General features: G+C 39.7%; 1 protein-coding gene across 3 annotated transcripts in view; it reads left to right on the forward strand.

Annotated features, from left to right (window-relative positions):
- NR1I2 (nuclear receptor subfamily 1 group I member 2) overlaps positions 1 to 22,880 on the forward strand; it is a 483,563-nt gene that overhangs the window by 273,224 nt on the left and 187,459 nt on the right. For all 3 annotated transcript variants that reach the window (XM_053705788.1, XM_053705789.1, XM_053705790.1), the window contains 2 exons: positions 7,662 to 7,792; positions 10,509 to 10,696. In XM_053705788.1, coding sequence (XP_053561763.1) covers positions 7,662 to 7,792; positions 10,509 to 10,696 — 319 coding nt within the window. The remainder of the gene's footprint in view (positions 1 to 7,661; positions 7,793 to 10,508; positions 10,697 to 22,880) is intronic.

The raw sequence follows: 22,880 nt of genomic DNA on the forward strand, positions 1-22,880 counted from the left end.
AGGTTACTGCGTGTTTTTGCATGGCCATCTCTATGGCTTTAGCGAGTTTGCCTCTTCCTGTTACGTGCAAGCGAAGGGTTAATCAGTGTTCTCCTACCCATGGGCTGTCGTGTAAAAGAACGATTGTGCCCGATCAGTCATCTGGGGATGCGGTTCCCTCTGAGGCTTCAGAGGTAAAACCTCAGGGGTCGGAGTTGCCTAATTTGACTCCTCCGACTGAGGAGGATTTGGCATTTAGATTTAGAAAGGCACGCCTGCATTTACTTCTGAGAGAGGTTTTGGCGATGTTAGAGGTTTCCAGTCCTGATCCGTCAGATGGATCTCAGTCCTCTAAATCAGATAACGATCTTGATTAGACAAATGGAGAGGGTTGGATCCTCTTCTTTATCATCTATAATTCTATATGTATATAGTTATAGAATCCCAGTCCTGAGCTCCATGGGGGTTGTTTTGTATAACAGGCAGGACCTGTTTGTTTTAGTTTGCACACCCTTTTGACGTTCCTTTTTGCACGTTTACCTATTTTCATTTCTAATCCATCTTGGATAGTTTTTTTGTTTTAGAGCTCGGGTTTCTTGTCGAAGCTCCTTTTAGGAAGACGTTTCGTCACTAGGGTTGTTTTTGGTTTTATCGACCTCTGTGATCGTGATGGTTGAGTCTTCCAATGGAATCTTCTAGGTCTCTTTTCGGGGTGAGGATTCCCTCGCTTATCTAGAGATAAGAATTTAAGCCTCGGAGCTTATTTTCTTTATTTTGTTTATACTCAGTTTTCCTAGCACTGCTGGAACTTAAGAATTTGCCATTTGTTTATGTTTTTTTATGACAAGATGTGTCGTACCCTTGATGACGGCCAGGACCTGTTTTAGGTAATAGTTAAGTGTTTTTCCCTTCTACTCTAGAGAAGGAGCTAGTCCAGGCAGAGCAGCTCCATCTATACCGTAGGACAGGCAGGACCTGTCTTAGGTTCTTCTGGATGGACTCTGGATGCTGGATCTTATGGGTTCAGGGGTCCTAGGGGCCAGAGTTGAGGTTTTCATTCTGTCTTTCTGGACTAGGTGACTTTTGAAGTCTTGTCCCGGTACTCTTCACAGTGTCATTGCACTGTTGGGGAGGGATTTTGCGACCTTTTTGGGTCCAATGATTTTTAAGCAGAGCTTATTAGATCTTTGTTCAGAGAGAATACACGGTTCTCTCTACTTGGTTTTAGGAAGAGCGATATCTTTCCTGTCTAGAGAAGCCCAGTGAAGCCTGGTGGTTATCTCTGTGGCTTTGCAACTCGAAGGTCGATGGTTTGAATCCAGCTGCTGACGCTGGATGTCCATTTAAAACATCCTTGTTTAAGCAGGTCCGTTTCTTAGGGACCGTTTTCTTCCGGAACCTCGCTTGGATCCTAATATTTTTTTGGGGGGGATCTGGGGTTTAATGTAGCAGTAGCCTGTTTCTAGGTGTTGCGGTGGCTCCCGAGTTTTGACGGTTTTGTTTTTTCCTGCGTCTTCTTGTAGACCTTTGGGATTGGCTTCCTGCCAGTTCCATCCTTAGAGGTGGACCTAGACCTGAGTTCTGGTGTTGGCACTAGGTTGTATCCTTTGGATGTGGTTTGGTCTGTCAGACAGGAGGGCTCTTTGCCTTAGAGCTTACAAAGTTAGAATTACTTCATCGGGTTCTGCCCTCCAATTCACCTTCAGGCCTTTGTTGGCACTGTGGTGAGGGGTGATGGATTCAGCCCAGGCTGAGTCTTCGACATAGCATTGGGTTTTTGTCTCTATCTTAGCAGTCTTTTTGGATTACCAGTTGGGGAATCGTTCTCCAGTGTTCGGTCCAGATCTCCGGGTGTTGGGGATTTTTATCCTAGTTCCCCTGGGGGAGTTTGTCTTGGTCTCTTCCCTGTCAGGAGGGTGAGTTTTCTGATGTATGTGGATCAGAATTTTCCTTCCAATTATCCTTTTTTTTCAGTAGAGCATTTTGCTCTGAGGTCTGGTCTTCTGGGTCCATGCCAGTGGGGACCTCTTGGTGAGTGGATTATTTCTGAGTTAGTGAGTTCCTCCTGCGTAGACGGAAGGGTCTCGAATGTGGTGGTGGGCGGAGGACCACTACAGCTCTTGACAGCAATTCATTCTCTGAGTGTGCTCTTCCGGAAAGTATGTTTCTTACGATCATCCGTTTGATCTGACTATCCAGAAGTTTTTGAATGTGTATCTGAGGAAAGCAGATTGAGTTTCTCAGCTGAGGCCCGCATGACTAAGTGGCCTAAGGGATTAGTTCCTGGCCTAGCAAGCTGTATGCTTGGAGTTTGAATCCTGCTGTTGGAGTTTTCTTAATTCTGAAGAGGTCTATTTTAACCTTCTTCTTTTCGGCCATGTCACTCTTTTTTGAGGATGGCTCGATCCTATCTGGAGTGGGCGTCAGAGAGACTGTTGCTCCATTTTCGCGCGCAAGTTTGTAATCACGGTTTAGAGGCTCGCTGCCATGAGAGTTCCCTTGTTGCAGGGATCTACCGGGTCAGGGTCTCTTGGCATCTTGGGATCTTTTCTTCCGGGGTGAATGGCGAGGGGTCGCATGGCCCTAGCTGAAAGGTTTTTTTTCTGCAGGGTTTCAGTCCTTTCCTTCAGCTCGTACCTGGTTACTCGTCACCTGTTTTAGACGTGGAGGATTCCCTCTCTTTTTGCCAGGAGGAGCTAGCTTGTCCTGATTCTCTTCTGGATCCTGGAGTATTCTTCTTCCCCTCTAGAATGAGCTGGCGAAGGGCTTGTCTAGCTAGTTCTTGTTTGAAGGGGCAGCCTGCAAGGATAGCCTGTTGATTAGCTTAGCTGCCTGGCAAGCGGAAGGTTGCAGATGGATACCAGCTGTGGTTCCTTTCTCTGGTATGTGTTTTCACAAGCAGTTTTTGCTCTCTGTTTGTGCTCCAGTTCCAGAGATTCATTGATCTTCCAGGTGTTCCGTTGTTTTTGCTAGGGCACTGCATGTGGCAGGGCCGCCAAGTCAATTCCTTGCTCCTTTTGGTGTTGGATTTATCCTTCAGGAGTTGCATCGGGTTACCTTTGTACCTGTACAGGAGGTGGTCTTTGAATTCTTATTCAAGGACCTATTTTGTCTGTATATTGTTTTTCTACGTGTCATAGTTTCTGTTTTGCAGTTTGCAATATGTTCTTCCTTATTGTGGTCTCCCTTCTAATAAGGCTATCTGAGTTTTTTCTCCCTAAGATTGTTGTATTCCTTGTCCAAATAGGAAGAGCTTCTTCCTTCTTTTGGGGAATCTTACCTTGAGGTTTCTGTCAGACATTATAATAGACAGTTTTTTCCTTTATATTCATTCATATCTGGGGAGTGTAATTTTTTGGAAGCTGATCAACTTCCTCCTTGTTGGTGGAGGAGTGTTTTTTGCTGGTTTTAGGAAACACCGGGACACAAGCCTCCTCAGAGATTTATGGCTCAGTTCGAGTGCAGTGGCATCTTTTGAGTCTCTGACATGAGATCCTATGGTTCTGATTGTTGGGCATCTGCTTGGTTCTCCTAACATTCTTATTCTTTTTATTTTTTTTTTGCTTCTTTTAAGAAAGCCTTTGTGAGTTTGGTTTTCTTGCAGGCTGTGGTGCCCTCAGGTTGGGCCGCCTCTTATTTGTACCCTGCCGTTAGCATTCAGTGTCCTCTGTAGCTTGGGTATAATTTCCCACAAGTAATGAATGTAGCTGTGGACTCTCCCTGCATTTAGAAGGAAAACATAAATTATGACTTACCAGATAATTTCCTTTCTTTTGATACAGGGAGAGTCCACAGCTCCCGCCTGTGCTTTCCGGTGGGCATCCCTAAATTTAAGTTTTTTTCTTCTGGCACCTTTTTCACCCTGATATTTCTGTTCATTGTTCCCTCTGCAGAATGACTGGGAGTGAGGTAAGTGGGGGAGGTACTTAAGCCTTTGGCTGGGGTGTCTTTGCCTCCTCCTGGTGGCCAGGTTCTGTATTCCCACAAGTAATGAATGCAACTGTGGACTCTCGCTGTATCGAAGGAAAGGAAATAATCTGGTAAGTCATAATTTATGTTATTAGCATAAAAAATAGTGCTAAAACTGCAAATTAACGCAATTGAACGAAGATCAAACAGTTAAAGAGACACTAAAGTCAAAATTAAACTCTCATGATTCAGATAGAGCTTTTGGTTTTAAGAGTCTTTCCGATTTACTTCTATTATCATATTTTGCACATTCTTTTTATATGCACACTTTCTGATGCACCATATCCTACTGAGCATGTTCACAGGGTATACATATATTAGTTTGTGATTGGCTGATAGCTGTCACATGATACAGGGGTCCGGCAAATGGAGGGGGGATTCTGAATTTTTTTTTACTGCTCATTTGAAATTCAGAGTAAGTGATATTGCATTATCTTTTTACTATACACTTATTGATTATGCAATTCTACTGTGGCAGTCATGTTCATCTTGAAAAATTCATACAAAACTCAGAAGTTGCAGTCACGTGATCCGACAGGAACCGTACACAGTCCGGACAGAAATAAGAACAACCTCTACACGTGTCTCCCGGTCTACGGTCAGGCTTTTTCAAGAGGAAAAAAAGGTTGTTCTTATTTCTGTCGGACTGTGTACGTCAGATCACGTTACCGCAGTTTTGGAGTATTCTGTAAAAGCTGAGAAGCCAGCGGCCGTCGAGGGAAAAAGGAATCATTCCTAGTTTGTGTCGGCCTTGTATTTAAGCGCTGTTTTTGGACGTTTTATTTGGCTTAATTTCTAGTAAGTGCAATTTTGTGTTTGCATTTTAATAATTTAATAAATTACACTTGAGTCGGGCTGTGCGCTCTGTTTTTCCTCTTTCTTTGTTTGAAAAAATCGTAGTTTGAACAACTGTGGTAGGTGACCTTGCCACGAGCAAATATGCAAAATTGTTGCTTGGCCACCTAAAAAAAAATAATATGCTGGCTATATGTTTATCTGTACCTGGAGCAGACCATGATCATTGTAAATCACCAGTTTAAAGAGATTATGTACTCAAAAATGTCCTATAATCCAAGTCAAAGACTGACATTTAAATATGGTGCACATTTTTATTGTCTGAATACATATGAAGTAAACACTATTAAAATTTAAGCTAACTTATCATTATCAGTTGTGTTTTTCCTACTAATCATCAGCGTTAGTAAGAAGTTCCTATCTGCCAAAGAGCATTAGTAGAAAGGGCTTGTTAGCCAAATAGCATTAGCAGGAAGTGCGTATCGGCCAATCCGCATTAGTAGGAAGGGCCTATCTGCCAATGAGCATTAGTAGAAAGTGCATGTTAGTTAATGAGCATTAGCAGGAAATGCCTGTCAGCCAATGAGCATTAGTAGGAATTGTTTGTTGGCCAATGAGCATTAGTAGGAAGTGCCCATCAGCCAATGAGTATTAATAAAAAGTGCACACCTAATACAGCTTTATTAGATTCAATTTAAACAGATTTTACTTCATGTTGCATACAAAAAAAGGTAAATTCATCATGTTTAGATTCTGGGTTTGGATGGCAATATTTTTTTGAATACTTTGTCCCTTTAACTGGAGTGGTACACAGAGAACTTTAGAAAGTAAACCTTTAAATAGCAGCTCCTGTGCGCTGAAGGGAGCAGAACTAAACGTATGCAGGTTTAGTAATGTAGAGCCGTCATCCTGCAGAATAAATACGCTATAAAGTCGTCTAGTAGACACATCATGTAGGTAGAACAGTAAAGGCCATTTTGGTTCATTTGTGCTTCCCTTGCTTGTGAAGTGGAATATGATTCTATTTTTAAAACCACTTTTATTCTTGTAATGTCCAAGATCAAGGGAATTAGCAAAAAAAAAACAAAAGAAACCGAAGTCTTCTCTTTTTCCAAGAAAGCAGAATAATGGTTGCTTGGCAACATGTGAGGGTGAGCTTTGCATTAGCCACAACATGAGCTCATGTCCACTTATTGCATTCAGATGATGCTCACGGTACTCATTGATTACAGAAGGGTGTGCGCTGTCCTCAGGCTTACAACTGCTCACCACACACCGTTGTCAGTTTATGATGTGATGGGGCCTATACTCACTTGATACACATATTTAGCACGAAACTAATGTATACAGCAAACATAGCCCAGGTCATAGTGGGAGTCATTCCCTGCTGGATCAGAATTAGTACAGTTATTAATAGGAAGGGAGATCTTTACGTATTGTTGTTTGTGAGGACAAGAAGCATCAGTGTATCATAAGATACATATGAGAAGATAAATGTACTTTCTGAATAGAAATCACATTTTAAGGATTCTTAAATTAGCCTTAAAGGGGCAGTTTAGTCAAATTAAACTTTCATGATTCAGATAGAGAATACAATGTTATAAAAATGTTTCCAATTTACTTATATTATCAAATTTGCTTCATTCTCTAGTTGAAGAGATATCTAGGTAGGTAGCGTGCACGTCTGGGGCTTTACATGACAGGAAATAGTGCTGCCATCTAGTGCTCTTGCTACTGTATAACATTATTATAAAACTGCTGCCATCTAGTGCTCTTGCTACTGTATAACATTATTATAAAACTGCTGCCATCTAGTGCTCTTGCTAATGTATAACATTGTTATAAAACTGCTGCCATCTAGTGTTCTTGCTACTGTATAACATTATTATAAAACTGCTGCCATCTAGTGCTCTTGCTAATGTATAACATTGTTGTAAAACTGCTACCATCTAGTGCTCTTGCTAATGTATAACATTATTATAAAACTGCTGCCATCTAGTGCTCTTGCTAATGTATAACATTGTTATAAAACTGCTGCCATCTAGTGCTCTTGCTAATGTATAACATTATTATAAAACTGCTGCCATCTAGTGCTCTTGCTACTGTATAACATTATTATAAAACTGCTGCCATCTAGTGCTCTTGCTAATGTATAACATTATTATAAAACTGCTGCCATCTAGTGTTTTTGCTACTGTATAACATTGTTATAAAACTGCTGCCATCTAGTGTTCTTGCTAATGTATAACATTGTTATAAAACTGCTGCCATCTAGTGTTCTTGCTACTGTATAACATTGTTATAAAACTGCTGCCATCTAGTGCTCTTGCTAATGTATAACATTATTATAAAACTGCTGTCATCTAGTGCTCTTGCTAATGTATAACATTATTATAAAACCGCTGCCATCTAGTGCTCTTGCTAATATATAACACTGTTATAAAACTGCTGCCATCTAGTGGTCTTGCTAATGTATAACATTATTATAAAACTGCTGCCATCTAGTGTTCTTGCTAATGTATAACATTATTATAAAACTGCTGCCATCTAATGTTCTTGCTACTGTATAACATTGTTATAAAACTGCTGCCATCTAGTGTTCTTGCTACTGTATAACATTGTTGCAAAACTGCTGCAATATAGTACCGCATGCACGTGCACACTCCTGAGCTTACCTTCCTGCTTTACAACAAAGGATAACAAGAAAACAAAGAAAATTAGATAATAAAAGTAAATGGAAACGTTGTTTAAAATGATATGCTCTATCTGAATCATGAAAGAGAAATGTGGGGTTTTATTTTCCTTTTTCTACAGCTTATGTAAAAGTCAGAGTGTTATTGTCTTGCTTTAGTTGTTGGTTGTGCAGTGCTGCTGGCCCTTTAAACAGTTGTATGTGAACATCTCTGCTCCCGCTGTAGGCGCGCCATGAAGAGAAATCTGCAGCTCAGCTGTCCCTTTCAGAGCTCGTGTCTCATCAACAAAAGCAACCGGCGCCATTGCCAGGCTTGTCGCTTAAAGAAGTGCGTGGGGATCGGCATGAAGAGAGAGCGTAAGTCTATAGATGATAAAGTCAGTAGTGAAGAGAGAGTGTAAGTCTATAGAGGATAAAGTCAGTAGTGAAGAGAGAGCGTAAGTCTATAGATGATAAAGTCAGTAGTGAAGAGAGAGTGTAAGTCTATAGATGATAAAGTCAGTAGTGAAGAGAGAGTGTAAGTCTATAGAGGATAAAGTCAGTAGTGAAGAGAGAGCGTAAGTCTATAGAGGATAAAGTCAGTAGTGAAGAGAGAGCGTAAGTCTATAGATGATAAAGTCAGTAGTGAAGAGAGAGCGTAAGTCTATAGAGGATAAAGTCAGTAGTGAAGAGAGAGCGTAAGTCTATAGATGATAAAGTCAGTAGTGAAGAGAGAGCGTAAGTCTATAGATGATAAAGTCAGTAGTGAAGAGAGAGCCTAAGTCTATAGAGGATAAAGTCAGTAGTGAAGAGAGAGCGTAAGTCTATAGATGATAAAGTCAGTAGTGAAGAGAGAGCGTAAGTCTATAGAGGATAAAGTCAGTAGTGAAGAGAGAGCGTAAGTCTATAGATGATAAAGTCAGTAGTGAAGAGAGAGCGTAAGTCTATAGATGATAAAGTCAGTAGTGAAGAGAGAGCATAAGTCTATAGAGGATAAAGTCAGTAGTGAAGAGAGAGCGTAAGTCTATAGAGGATAAAGTCAGTAGTGAAGAGAGAGCGTAAGTCTATAGATGATAAAGTCAGTAGTGAAGAGAGAGCGTAAGTCTATAGAGGATAAAGTCAGTAGTGAAGAGAGAGCGTAAGTCTATAGAGGATAAAGTCAGTAGTGAAGAGAGAGCGTAAGTCTATAGATGATAAAGTCAGTAGTGAAGAGAGAGCGTAAGTCTATAGAGGATAAAGTCAGTAGTGAAGAGAGAGCGTAAGTCTATAGATGATAAAGTCAGTAGTGAAGAGAGAGCGTAAGTCTATAGATGATAAAGTCAGTAGTGAAGAGAGAGCATAAGTCTATAGATGATAAAGTCAGTAGTGAAGAGAGAGCGTAAGTCTATGAGAGAGCGTAAGTCTATAGATGATAAAGTCAGTAGTGAAGAGAGAGCGTAAGTCTATAGATGATAAAGTCAGTAGTGAAGAGAGAGCGTAAGTCTATAGATGATAAAGTCAGTAGTGAAGAGAGAGCGTAAGTCTATAGATGATAAAGTCAGTAGTGAAGAGAGAGCGTAAGTCTATAGAGGATAAAGTCAGTAGTGAAGAGAGAGCGTAAGTCTATAGAGGATAAAGTCAGTAGTGAAGAGAGAGCGTAAGTCTATAGATGATAAAGTTAGTAGTGAAGAGAGAGCGTAAGTCTATAGAGGATAAAGTCAGTAGTGAAGAGAGAGCGTAAGTCTATAGAGGATAAAGTCAGTAGTGAAGAGAGAGCGTAAGTCTATAGAGGATAAAGTTAGTAGTGAAGAGAGAGCGTAAGTCTATAGAGGATAAAGTCAGTAGTGAAGAGAGAGCGTAAGTCTATAAATGATAAAGTCAGTAGTGAAGAGAGAGCGTAAGTCTATAGAGGATAAAGTCAGTAGTGAAGAGAGAGCATAAGTCTATAGATGATAAAGTCAGTAGTGAAGAGAGAGCGTAAGTCTATAGAGGATAAAGTCAGTAGTGAAGAGAGAGCGTAAGTCTATAGAGGATAAAGTCAGTAGTGAAGAGAGAGCGTAAGTCTATAGATGATAAAGTTAGTAGTGTATTTGCTGTATGTCCAGTTAATCACGCAGTGTGCACAAAGTATATACCGATAGCAAATGTGATCTTTAGAAACTGATAAAGAGAGAGATAAGTAATACAAACCTGGTTGTGTTCACCTCTGAGACAACCACCAGCAAATTAAAGGGACGTTAAATAGTATGAGATTGTAAAATGTTAAATTATGTGTAGTAAAAAAAAAAAAACTTGCAATATACTTTCCTTACTTATTTTGTCACCTATAATTTAAATTGGAAAATGATTGGTTTTCTTAGTTCCACTGAGCTTCTAAAAGTAGTGAGTGCCGCCATGTTTGAACCTATGCTTCTTCGTATCTATCTCTTCTGCTGAGGACAATTAGAGAAAAAGGCAATAAAAGAGAGTGTGCAAACAAGGCTCTGCGGAAACTCTGTTATATAGTTACTTCTATATTCCACACAGCCTTGTTTCTCTTGCACTCTTAAATACTGTTTTATATCTGTTCCTAGTTGTCCTCAGCAGGAGAGAGAGTTAAGGGGAAAACCTAGATTCCAACATGGCAGTGACCTTGTAGAAACCAAACCTAAACAACGAATATAGTTTAGAAAATACATCTACATACTATTCTCAGGCTAAGCTTTGCTTTGAATACATCACTATACCTAGCCGTTATTTACTGTTTAATAACCCATTAACAGATGTATAGAGATCAAGAGTATAATATATGGCTATGTGTGTCTACTGTTTTAAGTAGTCTTAAAATAAATTAATACAAGTAGCATGTGATGCATTTTTTAGTTTTTTTTTGCCTGTCTGGGCTAAAACTCAGCAGTATTCTGTATAATCTTTATGACTTGCATTTAAAATCATATATAAGTTTTAGCTAGATGTCTGGTCACAAGAATTTAACGTAAGCTGCAAATAGAGGAGTTAGGTAAATGTGGCCCTAATTAAATCACTTGACTCCCTGAGCACCATAAGGCAGCATCAGCATTGAATGTAAGTGCACGTAGCAGCATATGCAGGTAACCGGGTCACCCTCTGTTTGCAGTGATCATGTCAGATGAGGCGGTGCAGAGAAGACGTGCGCTCATTAGAAAGAAGCAGCAGCTGTATCATTTCTCCCCATCCCCGCCTGTTACTTGCCTGACGCCGGAGCAGCAGGACCTGATAGCGCAGCTGGTTGAAGCGCACACGAAAACCTTTGATGTCAGCTTTACCTACTTCAGGGACTTCAGGGTACTACTCATGTTGCTTTGGTCATGTTTACAGTTTACAAGCTAGTTCTTACAATGTAATATTTTATTGCAGAGTCACATCAGCCTGTGACCCCATTCCGGTGTTCTATCAGATATTGAAGATACATAATGTTTACTCTGACGCTTGTTCAGTATCTGGCAACTAGAATCATAACAATCCCAAGTATCTTAGGCTAGCATTATTGTGATCGTTGTGCCCCCTTTCCATTGCTGTGGTTAACTGTTTTCCGAAAAAAAAAATTGTACAAATCCCTTCAAAAATACATTACAAAGTACAGTTACACTCATATTAACGCCATCTAATAAAAAATATAAAAAAAAAAGTTATAAGGGCTCAATGATATGAGATCTCAGGTGTTGGAAGAAAAAAAAAGGCACAAAAGGGCTTTAACATAGAGATTCATATAGTAAATGTCTACAGATGTATTTGTATGTATTAATTGATATATATGTACATGTATATTAATGTATTTATATATGTATTTACAGTCATATACACATATAAAAACATTACTATACAGTATATGTACACACACACATATATATATATATATATATATAAAATAGAAAATAATGAGGAAGGCACTCACCGTATTTAACCAAGGGAATTTTAATCCTTTACAGTGTTACCGTGACGTTTCAAACTGGCATAAACACCCCACATACATCAGTGACTTAAATACCCACTCACCTTAAACACCAAAGTGCACTACAGAAGGCGACCACCACGGAGCACACGTCATCAGGCAGCGCCTGTATCCAAGCAACCTACTGTAAATAATTACCATGTAGCTATGGGTATTAGATACAATCAATTAAAAACACACGGCTAGATTTAGAGTTTTGTCGGTAACGACCCGCGTAGCTAACGCTGGCTTTTTTCCCCCCGCACCTTTTAAATACCGCTGGTATTTAGAGTTCACAGAAGGGCTGCGTTAGGCTCCAAAAAGGGAGCGTATAGCATATTTACCGCCACTGCAACTCTCAATACCAGCGGTGCTTACGGACGCGGCCAGCTTCAAAAACGTGCTCGTGCACGATTCCCCCATAGGAAACAATGGGGCTGTTTGAGCTGAAAAAAAACCTAACACCTGCAAAAAAGCAGCATTCAGCTCCTAACGCAGCCCCATTGTTTCCTATGGGGAAACACTTCCTATGTCTGCACCTAACACTCTAACATGTACCCCGAGTCTAAACACCCCTAACCTTACACTTATTAACCCCTAATCTGCCGCCCCCGCTATCGCTGACCCCTGCATATTATTATTAACCCCTAATCTGCCGCTCCGTACACCTGCCGCAACCTACGTTATCCCTATGAACCCCTAATCTGCTGCCCCTAATACCGCCGACCCCTATATTATATTTATTAACCCCTAATCTGCCCCCCACAACGTCGCCGCCAGCTACCTACAATAATTAACCCCTAATCTGCCGACCGGACCTCACCGCTACTATAATAAATGTATTAACCCCTAATCCGCCTCACTCCCGCCTCAATAACCCTATAATAAATAGTATTAACCCCTAATCTGCCCACCCTAACATCGCTGACACCTAACTTCAAGTATTAACCCCTAATCTGCCGACCGGACCTCACCGCTACTCTAATAAATGTATTAACCCCTAAAGCTAAGTCTAACCTTAACACTAACACCCCCCTTAAGTTAAATATAATTTAAATCTAACAAAATAAATTAACTCTTATTAAATAAATTATTCCTATTTAAAGCTAAATACTTACCTGTAAAATAAACCCTAATATAGCTACAATATAAATTATAATTATATTGTAGCTATTTTAGGATTAATATTTATTTTACAGGCAACTTTGTATTTATTTTAACCAGGTACAATAGCTATTAAATAGTTAATAACTATTTAATAGCTACCTAGTTAAAATAATTACAAAATTACCTGTAAAATAAATCCTAACCTAAGTTACAATTAAACCTAACACTACACTATCAATAAATTAATTAAATAAAATACCTACAATTATCTACAATTAAACCTAACACTACACTATCAATAAATTAATTAAATACAATACCTACAAATAAATACAATTAAATAAACTAAAGTACAAAAAATAAAAAAAGCTAAGTTGCAAAAAATAAAAAAAATAAGTTACAAACATTTTAAAAATATTACAACAATTTTAAGCTAATTACACCTAATCTAAGCCCCCTAATAAAATAACAAAGCACCCCAAAACAAAAAAATGCCCTACCCTATTCTAAATTAAAAAAGTTCAAAGCTCTTTTACCTTACCAGCCCTTAAAAGGGCCTTTTGTGGGGCATGCCCCAAAGAAAACTGCTCTTTTGCCTGTAAAAGAAAAATACACCCCCCCCCAACATTAAAACCCACCACCCACATACCCCTAATCTAACCCAAACCCCCTTAAATAAACCTAACACTACCCCCCTGAAGATCATCCTACCTTGAGTCGTCTTCACTCAGCTGAGCCACCGATGGAACCGAAGAGGAGATCCGGAGCGGCAGAAGTGATCCTCCAAGGGGCGCTGAAGAAGTCTTCAATCCGATAAAGTGATCCTCCAGGCGGCACTGAAGAAGTCTTCCATCCGGGCGATGTCATCTTCCAAGCGGCGCTGAAGAAGTCTTCCATCCCGGCGATGTCATCTTCCAAGCGGGGTCTTCAATCTTCTTCTTCAGGATCCATCTTCATTCCGCCGACGCGGAACATCCTTCTTCCCCGACGGACTACCGACGAATGAAGGCTCCTTTAAGGGACGTCATCCAAGATGGCGTCCCTCGAATTCCGATTGGCTGATAGGATTCTATCAGCCAATCGGAATTAAGGTAGGAAAATTCTGATTGGCTGATGGAATCAGCCAATCAGATTCAAGTTCAATCCGATTGGCTGATCCAATCAGCCAATCAGATTGAGCTCGCATTCTATTGGCTGTTCCGATCAGCCAATAGAATGCAAGCTCAATCTGATTGGCTGATTGGATCAGCCAATCGGATTGAACTTGAATCTGATTGGCTGATTCCATCAGCCAATCAGAATTTTCCTACCTTAATTCCGATTGGCTGATAGAATCCTATCAGCCAATCGGAATTCGAGGGACGCCATCTTGGATGACGTCCCTTAAAGGAGCCTTCATTCGTCGGTAGTCCGTCGGGGAAGAAGGATGTTCCGCGTCGGCAGAATGAAGATGGATCCTGAAGAAGAAGATTGAAGACCCCGCTTGGAAGATGACATCGCCGGGATGGAAGACTTCTTCAGCACCGCCTGGAGGATCACTTCATCGGATGGAAGACTTCTTCAGCGCCGCCTGGAGGATCACTTCATCGGATGGAAGACTTCTTCAGCGCCCCTTGGAGGATCACTTCTGCCGCTCTGGATCTCCTCTTCAGTTCCATCGGTGGCTCGGCTGAGTGAAGACGACTCAAGATAGGATGATCTTCAGGGGGGTAGTGTTAGGTTTATTTAAGGGGGGTTTGGGTTAGATTAGGGGTATGTGGGTGGTGGGTTTTAATGTTGGGGGGGGTTGTATTTTTCTTTTACAGGCAAAAGAGCAGTTTTCTTTGGGGCATGCCCCACAAAAGGCCCTTTTAAGGGCTGGTAAGGTAAAAGAGCTTTGAACTTTTTTAATTTAGAATAGGGTAGGGCATTTTTTTATTTTGGGGGGCTTTGTTATTTTATTAGGGGGCTTAGATTAGGTGTAATTAGCTTAAAATTGTTGTAATATTTTTAAAATGTTTGTAACTTATTTTTTTTATTTTTTGTAACTTAGCTTTTTTTATTTTTTGTACTTTAGTTAGTTTATTTAATTGTATTTATTTGTAGGTATTGTATTTAATTAATGTATTTATAGTGTAGTGTTAGGTTTAATTGTAGATAATTGTAGGTATTTTATTTAATTAATTTATTGATAGTGTAGTGTTAGGTTTAATTGTAACTTAGGTTAGGATTTATTTTACAGGTAATTTTGTAATTATTTTAACTAGGTAGCTATTAAATAGTTATTAACTATTTAATAGCTATTGTACCTGGCTAAAATAAATACAAAGTTGCCTGTAAAATAAATATTAATCCTAAACTAGCTACATTATAATTATAATTTATATTGTAGCTATATTAGGGTTTATTTTACAGGTAAGTAGTTAGCTTTAAATAGGAATAATTTATTTAATAAGAGTTAATTTATTTCGTTAGATTTAAATTATATTTAACTTAGGGGGGTGTTAGGGTTAGGGTTAGACTTAGCTTTAGGGGTTAATACATTTATTAGAGTAGCGGTGAGGTCCGGTCGGCAGATTAGGGGTTAATACTTGAAGTTGGGTGTCGGCGATGTTAGGGAGGGCAGATTAGGGGTTAATACTATTTATTATAGTGTTATTGAGGCGGGAGTGAGGCGGATTAGGGGTTAATACATTTATTATAGTAGCGGTGAGGTCCGGTCGGCAGATTAGGGGTTAATAATTGTAGGTAGGTGGAGGCGACGTTGGGGGCGGCAGATTAGGGGTTAATTAATATAATATAGGGGTCGGCGGTGTTAGGGGCAGCAGATTAGAGGTTCATAGGGATAACGTAGGTTGCGGCGGTGTACGGAGCGGCAGATTAGGGGTTAAAATTTTTTAATAGAGTGGCGGCGATGTTGGGGGCCTCGGTTTAGGGGTACATAGGTAGTTTATGGGTGTTAGTGTACTTTAGAGCACAGTAGTTAAGAGCTTTATGAACCGGCGTTAGCCCAGAAAGCTCTTAACTCCTGACTTTTTTCTGCGGCTGGAGTTTTGTCGTTAGATTTCTAACGCTCACTTCAGCCAAGACTCTAAATACCGGCGTTAGGAAGATCCCATTGAAAAGATAGGATACGCAAATGGTGTAGGGGGATCTGCGGTATTGAAAAGTCGCGGCTGCAAAGTGAGCGTTAGACCCTTTCCTGACTGACTCTAAATACCAGCGGTAGCCCAAAACCAGCGTTAGGAGCCTCTAACGCTGGTTTTGACGGCTAACGCCAAACTCTAAATCTAGCCGAAAGTAACTAAATTGTAAATATTGCAACCAAATAGGCAAGAAATCTATGCATCTATAATTAAACAGCAGTAACTAGAAGGGCATCAGTATTGCAATACAGAGCCTATGCTGCTATTATCGGCTACAACAGCACGCAATAGACATGAGCATCTTAATTATTGTCCACTGTGAATAACCAGCCTTACATACCAAAAAACAGCAAGCAAATAGTCCAGAAAACAGCAAAACGAAACTTGCATTTTAGCCAATCAGTGCTGACTTATAAATATTCCATGGGAGTGAGCACAATTTTATCTTTATATGGTACATGTGAACTAGCGTTGATAAGAGGCGTCCTTCAAAGGCTTAGAAATTAGCATATGAGCTTACCTAGGTTTAGCTTTCAACAAAGAATACCAATATATCAAAGAAATTTGATGATAACCACCCTCTTTTGCTCCAAACCCTCCAATCCTTCGGTATCTGCGACCCAGCTCTCTCGTCGTTCTCTTCCTATCTATCTAACCATACCTTTAGCGTAGCCTTCTCTGGAGCATCCTCTGCCCCGTTACCACTTTCTGTTGGGGTACCTCAAGGCTCTGTCCTCGGTCCCCTTCTCTTTTCAATCTACACGTCATCATTAGGTTCCTTAATAAAGTCCCTTGGGTTTCAATATCATTTGTATGCTGATGACACCCAAATCTACCTCTCTGCACCAGACCTATCTCCTTCCTTGCTAACCCGTGTCACTAACTGTCTTTCTCACATCTCTTCCTGGATGTCCTCTCACTACCTCAAGCTAAATCTATTTTCCACCCTTCTTCCAAAATCTCCACCCCCCATTTCTCTATAACTGTTAATAACTCCATTACCCCAACCCCACATGCCCGATGTCTTGCGGTCACACTTGACTAAGATCTTTCTTTCACTCTTCACATTCAGGCCTAGGCTAAAGCCTGCCGCTTCCACCTAAAAACATCTCTAAAATTAGACATTTCCTTACACAAGACACAACTAAGATTTTAAGCCACTCTCATCCTTTCCGCCTCGACTACTGCAACTCCGTCCTCTCTGGTCTCCCTAGCTGACGCATAGGTTCTTTACAATCCATAATAATTGCCTCTACCAGGCTCATCTTCCTTACACGTCGCTCTTCATCTGCTGCACCTCTCTGCCAATCCCTTCACTGGCTTCCTCTTGCCTCTAGGATCAAACACAAAATTCTCATTCTGACATACAAAGCTCTCAACTGCACTGCTCCCCCCTATATCTCAGACCTTGTCTCCAGATACTCTCCCTCCCGTCCCCTTCGCTCTGCTCACGACCTCCTACGCTCCTCCTCTCTTGTTACTTCCTCACATTCCCGTTTACAGGACTTCTCCAGACTGGCTCCCATCTTTTGGAACTCTCCCCTAGTTTAAACAGCTTCAAACGTTCCCTGAAGACTCTGCTATTCAGGAATGCATACAACCAACACTAACCTTTCCTAACTCCATTGCTTTCCCCTTGAACCCCTCAGAATGTAAGCCTATGGGCCCAGCTGTTTGTTGATCGCCTTCACAAGAGCTGACTACAACAGTGCAATTCTCGGCAGGGCCCTCTACCCATTTGATCCCTATAAATGTTATCTTGTATATTGCCTATGTTTAAAACGCTGTGGAATTTGTTGGCGCTCTACAAATACCCGATAATAATAATAATAAAAGAAAATTGGAAAGTTGTTTCAAATTGCATGTCCTATCTGACTCATGAAAGTTTCATTTTGACTATACTGTCCCTTTAACATTAAACAAGTTTAAATGCTGCTTTTTTGAGTAAAATGTCACTTTTTACTATTTTGGTATTTACTAAATCTATCTCTCCTTGGTGTCATGCCTTGAAATCATTGTGGGAACAGTAACCATCTATTATGAGAAATAGAATTTTCTTTCCTCATTTATGGAGCTAATCGTGTTTAACTAATAAGTATCTGCACCCATAACAAATTCCATACAAGGATATGTTGATTTTGTCATACATTCGCCAGTTCACATGTTAAAATAGCTAACAAAGGGCTAGATTACAAGTGGAGCAGTATTTTACGTTTTCACTATAGCCAAAACTCTGCTAGGTTTTTCATTTTGCGCTAGTCGGTTTGCGCTGGTATTACAAGTTAAAAGTAAACCGTTTTTTTTCTAGCAGTAACCCGACTAGCGCAAAAATCGTAACTTAGAATATCGCGTGCACGTGCATGTATTCAATGGAAAAAAAAATGAAAGAACACCCCAATACCGCGCAAACATGAACGCATATTCGCATTCCCCATAGAAGTCAATGGAAAAAATAAAAGATAAAAATAACACCTATCGCAAAAAAAACATTACATATTCGCATTAGCAAATGGGAAATATTTACAGTAAATACATAGTTAAACCCTTTATTAAATATGAATATTGCATAAATATGTTTTATTATGTTTTCATCTACTTAATGGCAAAGGGCTCTAATGCACTTATATATATAAAACAGAGAACATGCAAACTATGCAAACAACCAAAAATAAGTAGGCGTGAGTGGAGACAAGGCTGTTACTGTCGCAACCTGCAGAGTATGGTTAACTCATGGGGGTTAATAATACCGCTATCCATATATGACAAAATGAGCGGTTTGTGAAGTTTGTTAGTAGGTCCCAGCAGTGGAGCAAATGAAAAAAATGAAACAAATGCAATGTGGCGTATAGAAAAGGTTTACTGAGAAAACAAGCGAGCTGCAAGCATCAGGAAAGCCAGGTTCCACATGTATAAATGCTTAAAATAACATTCAGGTATAATAAGCATAATCAACTTTCAAGCCCCTTTAAATGCAGTCAAGCAAAAGAAATGCAGTGCGTGTAATCCTCATTCAAAGTAAACTGTAGATGCCAAATTAGTCATTCATACGCTGATCATAGCAATAATATAAGGACAAGCATAGGAGGCATGTGTAACAAGCAGATATGCCATGCAGAGTAACGGTATTATAGCAATGTCAGAAAGATAGAAAACCAGGTTTATAGTGGCTGAGAAAATTGGATAGTACAGGGTAACTGGGCACACATTCGGTAATACAGCTTGGTGCAAACCGATATTAGACAATAAGCCCCAAGCAGGGCCGTCCAGTCTCGCTGTAAACTGTTAGATAGGAATGGAGTCCCAGTACTCCATATAAAAATAGCAAAAAAAGTTCCAAAGAAGTTGCAGCAAGACACCAAGGTGCTATTAGATAAAAAAACAAGTTTATTAGAACTTATTAAAAACGAAGTAACAAAAGGCAGACTCCAGTAAACATTATCTGTCACGACTTGGGGCTTATTGTCTAATATCGGTTTGCACCAAGCTGTATTACCGAATGTGTGCCCAGTTACCCTGTACTATCCAATTTTCTCAGCCACTAGAAACCTGGTTTTCTATCTTTCTGACATTGCTATAATACCGTTACTCTGCATGGCATATCTGCTTGTTACACATGCCTCCTATGCTTGTCCTTATATTATTGCTATGATCAGCGTATGAATGACTAATTTGGCATCTACAGTTTACTTTGAATGAGGATTACACACACTGCATTTCTTTTGCTTGACTGCATTTAAAGGGGCTTGAAAGTTGATTATGCTTATTATACCTGAATGTTATTTTAAGCATTTATACATGTGGAACCTGGCTTTCCTGATGCTTGCAGCTCGCTTGTTTTCTCAGTAAACCTTTTCTATACGCCACATTGCATTTGTTTCATTTGCTCCACTGCTGGGACCTACTAACAAACTTCACAAACCGCTCATTTTGTCATATATGGATAGCGGTATTATTAACCCCCATGAGTTAACCATACTCTGCAGGTTGCGACAGTAACAGCCTTGTCTCCACTCACGCCTACTTTGTTTGGTTGTTTGCATCATTTGCATGTTCTCTGTTTTATAATTATCTTCCCTGGACTGATGCAACAATTGGAGTGTGTGTGTACATACACATAGACTTTTATTCAGTACACACAACCCCTTTTCTCCCCCTGGAGTGACTTACATTTAAGCCTTTCTCTTGCTATATAATAAAAAGGCTGTCCAGTGTATTTATTCACCCAAGTGCCTGTTTATTTATTTATCTATCTATGGACAATATGGCAGAAAAAGACTCCTTTTATTCCCTTAAAGAGTCTGATGATGAGGATTTAGATTTGTTGGAACTGCAGGATGTGTTTGACCGTGATACACCTAATACTAAATTAGGGGACAATTTCTATGACATGGAAATACTGAAGTTGAAAGAACAAAGACTGAAGTGGGATAAGTGGATCCTTTCCAAGTATATCAATATGCAAATGGTGCCTAGGGGATTAAGGATCAACAAATTCCCAACCTATGACATAAAAGATGTGGACTTTATAGAACGCTGGAACCAGGCTTTGACTGACTGTTCTTTAAAACTTATTGCCTTATTAATTGAATATAAAGATATGTTGTTCAAAGAGGTTAAAAACAAGATCCTATTGCTTCAGGCAGATATGAATAAGTTTAAAGAACATGAAGTATATCCTCAGTTTGATGAGACACTTAGGAAGGTGATTGAGGAATCTAGAAAGCTGATTATTCAGGTGAAACATACCAAGTTCCTTAGGGACCAGAAAGACTATTCCAAAGGCATGGTGTATATTTGGAGACGCAAAGAGAGGAGTAGGAATTGGTCTCAGTTACAGTATAATAAATCAGATAGTCAGATCACAGGTCAGGGGGGACATCCAGATCATTTACCTAAGAAAATACAACATAAGGTCAAAGTTACCAAGAAAGTAGCCTTCTCAGACTCAGAGCCAGAACAGACGAGGAGAGGTTTGCCTCCAGCTTTGATTCAGAAGGATACTCTGGCTCTGAGGGGGATGAAGCAACATCATCTAATCAAATGACTGTACCCTCTAATATGTTAAGTGAAATTCCACCAAAAGGTATACTCAAGGAACACGTTAGTTCAGGGGCTGTACCTAAAAGAGGCAGACGCCAGAGAAGGGGAAGCTCTCATTACCACACGTCCACTCATCCCCATCATACAGGTGAAAGCACAGAAACTTCACATCAGGTTTTTCAGTGGGCCCTCGAGACGACCCAGGGGAGGGGGGCGAGGCAACACCCAGAAATCCAACACTGGGGATTTTCAACAACAGAGATACCCAGTGAGGGAGAACAATGGGACCCCACGACACAGGTATCAATGATAGACAATACAGTCATCAATTTGTCCACTTACGATCTAACTAACCTCGAAAGAAAAGTGTTAAGCTATGGCCTAGGATTTGTACCTTCCAGGAATTTTGATCTGTTTCAGACCATCCTGGACGTAAACAGACTAGTCAGGGATCTAACACTTAGGAAATTTTTCCCAGCTTTTGTCCTGCTACTGATCAAATAACAGAAACATCATTTATTGAGGTGGACAGTATGTCTTTTGTTGACACATACGCTCTTATGAGTCTGGAAGACTTATCGGGCAGCATAGGTAATACACCTCACGATAATCTACATCAACACAAACTGAAATCTACATCTAACTTTTATCCCTTACAGTCCAGGGGTAAGAGTCTTGAGGTGTTCCATAAGAGAGTCATGGAGGACCTCACTACTCTTTCTCAATCAACTAATAATCACTTTTCCAATCTGACCAGGAAGGAAAGGGAGGCAATCAGCAGCCTACAGAATAACACCAACATTGTCATTCGACAATCGGATAAGGGCGGTAGTGTTGTCGTTATGGATAGGGACGCATATACTGCGGAAGCCCTTAGACAATTGAGCGACAATGAAGCTTATTCTACCTTGCCCAGAGATCCCACTATTTCTTTTGGCCACATTCTGAGGGACCTCCTGGATGATGGATTGGAGAAGGGCATCATAGATAGACACACTTTAGACTGTCTATTAGTCGAAAGTCCTGTGATGCCCATCTTCCACCACTTCCCGAAGGTCCACAAGAGTCTCGAAAATGTACAAGGTAGACCCATCGTGGCAGGTATTGGCTCATTATTAGAACTACTGTCTAAATGGGTCGACAACTTTTTACAACCTTTGGTACATGAGTTACCCAGCTATGTACGGGACACAGCTCATGCCCTATCCAAACTTGAACAAGTTAGATGGGAGCACAATTATAGCTGGATAACCATTGATGTGGTGACCTTGTATTCCAGCATTCCCCACGAGTTTGGGTTACAGGCTATTGAATTTTTCTTGGATATGTGCACAGACCTGGACTCTAGACACAAAGATTTTGTGTTGAGGGCGATTAGGTTTCTACTGCAACATAACTTTTTCAAATTTTCGGACACTTTCTACACATACACACATATATATATATATATATTTTTATATATATATATATATATATATATATATATATATATATATATATATATATATATATATATTTTTATATATATATATATAAAGATGCAAAGGGGAACCAGCACACACTCTTTCAATAGTTCATCATCCGGAGTGCACTTCAAGCAAAATACATAAAGAACAGGCAATGGGAAGGCACTCACCGTAATAAATTGAACACTTTATTCACTATATATATATATATATATATATATATATATATATATATATATATATATATATATATATATACATATATACATATATACAGGTAGCCCTCAGTTTACGCTGGGGTTAGGTTCCAGAAGGAATGGTTGTGAATCGAAACCGTTGTAAATTGAAACACAGTTTATAATGTAAGTCAGTGGGAAGTGAGGGAGTTAGGTTCCAGGCCCCTCTCAAAATTGGCATAAGTAACACCTAATACATTATTTTTAAAGCTTTGAAATGAAGACTTTAAATGCTAAAGAGCATTATAAACCTAATAAAATAATCATACAACACAGAATATATAATCAAACTAAGTTACATAAACAAAAACATTTGCTAAACAGCATTATAAACCTAATAAAATAATCACACAACACACACTTTACTTGCATTTTTCTGCAAACAATTCTTTCTATGCATTCCAATCTGGATTGATTTATAGACCGGAAGATCTTGTTCCTATGAAAGCTGCTCGATAGCTCAGGTCTAGTTATACTGATTCATTTTAGTTTGCTTGACGTGCATATCTTTGCTGCAACACCAGCGGACAGCTCCACCTTCTGGCTATTTTAATCAATGCACTG

Source organism: Bombina bombina, chromosome 3, assembly GCF_027579735.1.
Source record: "Bombina bombina isolate aBomBom1 chromosome 3, aBomBom1.pri, whole genome shotgun sequence".
In the NCBI taxonomy this organism is placed as follows: Eukaryota; Metazoa; Chordata; class Amphibia; order Anura; family Bombinatoridae; genus Bombina; species Bombina bombina.